Source organism: Mastomys coucha, unplaced genomic scaffold (genome assembly GCF_008632895.1).
Source record: "Mastomys coucha isolate ucsf_1 unplaced genomic scaffold, UCSF_Mcou_1 pScaffold18, whole genome shotgun sequence".
Taxonomy (NCBI): Eukaryota; Metazoa; Chordata; class Mammalia; order Rodentia; family Muridae; genus Mastomys; species Mastomys coucha.
The window spans coordinates 101475270-101478515 of NW_022196900.1; the positions used below are offsets into that span (position 1 = coordinate 101475270).

Here is a 3246-nt window from a genome sequence, read left to right on the forward strand (position 1 = left end):
GCCCCCGCGTTTTTCCTAGCCCAGTCCTTTGCATCTGAAAAGAGATCAGTTCAAGACTGACCAGGTGGGACGCCTCCTTTTCCTTAGTTTATTATTGTTTGGGGTGTTTTCTTTCTATCTTTTTTTAATTCCTGTTTTGCTTAGTCCGGGGAGTTTTGTCCACCGCCTCCTACCTCCTCCCCCTGTGCCCGGCTCCGCCGCGCGGAGGATGGTGTGGAAATGGCTGGGCGCGCTGGTAGTGTTCCCTCTGCAAATGATCTATCTGGTAACCAAAGCAGCCGTGGGACTGGTGTTGCCCCCCAAGCTTCGGGACTTGTCGCGGGAGTCAGTCCTCATCACCGGCGGTGGGAGAGGCATTGGACGCCACCTCGCTCGGGAGTTCGCAGAGCGTGGCGCCAGAAAGGTACTCGGCGTGGGGGCGGGGTGGCACTGCGACACCTGGAAGTGGGCGCTGAGGGCAAAGGGACTCTGGCGCGCAGGGAGGGGGAGGTGGTCGTGGGGGGTGCTCCCACCTGCTGCGGGTGCGGAAACCCGCGCCAACGATCTGGAAAGTCTCAGGCCACCCACTCCTTGCATCACCTGGGATTGCGAAGCAAGTCGGTTTCATCCTTCGTAGATTTCTCGGGCACCGTGCTGTCTGTTTTGGCAGGCCCTGAGCTGCTCGGCTCCCCTGGGATTGGTATCTCGCTGGTTATTTACCCCGACCAACTACCATACCTAGAATACCCACCCATTCTGCCGCATGACTCCCTCTCTAAGGTGTAGTGCCCTCTCTCTCTTTGCCCTCACCCAGCTGAGCGCAGGGTGTGCGCGCCCCTGGGTAGAGCTGGAAGCCAAGCCGCCTGCTAGCTTGCGCTTGGTATTTTGCTTGGCAACTCGCTGCCTTGTCCCAAGCTGAGAGGTTGCAGCTCTGTAGGGACGTGAGAGGGGGTACTCGGTTCAGATTTGTAAAGGAGGGAGTTGACGTGGATGGTCTAGCCCGGCTGAAAGACTAGGAGGCCCAGGTGTTTAAAATCCTGAAAGAGGAGTGAGGGGGTAGCCGGCCGCTGATAAAGAGCCCTTGTCCTCACCTTCAACCTTGATGCCACCACCCCCCGCCCTCTTCAACGGAGGGGATCCTTCTTCACTGGATTGGGAGGTGGCACTGTGCCCCACTGACCACTGCCTCTTATTATGTGGGTGACACCAGCTCCCCTTGCTCCAGGTTTTGGAGACGTGGTGTAGCAGAGTATTGGAGGAAGAGCCAGCTGTCACACAACTTGCAACTGCAGACCAGGCTGACTCACCCAGTGGCAAGAGCAATGGAGAGGGATTTGAGGCCGGCAGGCCGGGCTGTCTCCAGCCGGCCCGCGAAAGACGAAGAACAAACTAGGGAATTAGTTTGAAATTTAAACTGTTGCTAAGGAGGGGGTGGGAGGACCAGGCTAGCCAGCTGATCTGACATGGAGCCGCATACCTTGGGGATTAGAGTAAATATGCTCTGTGGAAAGCCAAACCTTCATGTAATTCCAGGTTGCTTTTGTTTTGTTAAATACTGCCCTGAGATTTACAATTCCTTCGGTGGCTGAGACTGAACTTTGGAGTCTGAACTATCATCCAAAGCTGATGCCCATTAACTCTTCCCTGGCCAGGCTGTTCTAGCACAGCTGGGGGGCCAGGGTCCTCCAGCTGTCCAGGACTCCTGAATCTCCTTGGGTGGTTTGGACAGCTGTTTAACCTTGCCTTTGGAAGGGGAGTTCAGAAGTGTGTTTAACCCTTGGAGTTGCTGAATTAAAAGGAAATAAGAGTTGTTCTCACCAGTTTCTCTTCTTGGGGTGTGTGTGTGTGGGGGGGGTCTCCATGGAACTCTTCCTTGTGGAGGTGGACCGAGAAGGCAGAGAAGGGCACCCTCGCAGAGGGGATACTTGTGACAGTTGCTTATGCTTGACACAGTGTGTGTCTCAGTTCCCTGAATCTTCCAGCTGGCTCTGGTTCTGCCACTCTTGCACTGTTCTTGTGGCAAACTGCAGTAGCTTATGAGAAAGGCTTTGTCAATCTGGAAAAACTTGACCGACTGTAAACAATCCTAAATTGAAGGCAGAAGTAGGCTGGTGGGGGGGGGGGTGAGTGCAGAGTGGATCCTACAGGTTCATACCCTGGAAGGCACAACCCCACCTACCTTGGAAAGGACAAGCTTTTCCAGGAAACAAGCCCAGGCTGATGAGAAATAGGCCTTTAATTGGTGGCAGGGTTGCCCAAAAGAAAATCCAGGGGTGCCTGGGAAAATCCTGGTGCCATTTACTTGGCTGGCAGAAAACCCCTCCCCCCCCCCCCAGAGCTCCCTGGAATCATAACTATCTGCAGTTACTGGAGCCCCTGCATTCAGTAAGCCATTCCTCCAGCTCTTTCTGCGGGAAGGTGGACTCTAGCCTCTTAGCTGAGTGCAACTGGGGCCAGGGTATGGACAAGCCCCAGACCCAGGAGTGTTTAGGGCCCTGTGCCCTTAGCAACAAAGGGTTGAGTCCTGTGGGCCTTGAAAGTTTGCAGTAAAGTTGATTGGGGACAGGTGTGAACTGGGCACTGGGGGTGGCCCAGGAGTGTGGGAGGAAGCCAGGAGAGGCCCATGGTGTCCCAGGTGCAAAGATGTAATCAGCAGCATGAGCCTTAGTGAGAGTAGCGGCTACCGCTGAGAGAAATCCCTGCCTAGATTCTGGGGAAATTGACTCTAGGAGAGATTCCCTAAATGGGGAAAGAAAGGAGGCTCAGAGCCTTGTGCAAACAACTGGCATGTCCAGAAGGGGGCGGGACAACCCAGTTTCCCATAATGACCCGGAGTTAAGTAGGATTTGCAATATTTGTAGACCATGGGGAACCTCAGACTACAAAGCTGACCCAAATAAAGGGTTTCTTTTAAAAAAAAAAATTATTTCATTTATGTGTGTGTGTGTGTGTGTGTGTGTGTGTGTGTGTGTGTGTGTGTATGCATGCTTGTAGAAGGCAGAGGAGGTATGATTCCCTAGAGCTGTATTATAGCCTGATGTGGGTGCTCAGAACTGAACTCTGGTCCTCTGAAAGAGCAGCATATCCTCCTAACCACTGAGCTATCCCTCCCGCCCTTAACAGTGTATTAAAGGAACACTGATGTCTGGAATTTTATCACAAAGCAGCTCTCCCTACTCACAAGACACCAAGATGAGCCAAGGCAGAAGCAGTAAACCCTAGGGACTCAGGGGGAAGGCTCTTGTTGGTTCATCTCCTGAGCAAAGC

At 53.5% G+C, this 3246-nt stretch overlaps 1 protein-coding gene across 2 annotated transcripts in view; it reads left to right on the plus strand.

The window, feature by feature from the left end:
* Dhrs3 (dehydrogenase/reductase 3) overlaps positions 1–3246 on the plus strand; it is a 35416-nt gene that overhangs the window by 951 nt on the left and 31219 nt on the right. For both annotated transcript variants that reach the window (XM_031379401.1, XM_031379400.1), the window contains exon 1: positions 1–403. This exon is cut by the window's left edge. Coding sequence is in view for 1 of the 2 variants with exons in the window: in XM_031379400.1 (XP_031235260.1) it covers positions 209–403 (195 nt within the window). In the remaining variant the exon portion in view is untranslated. The remainder of the gene's footprint in view (positions 404–3246) is intronic.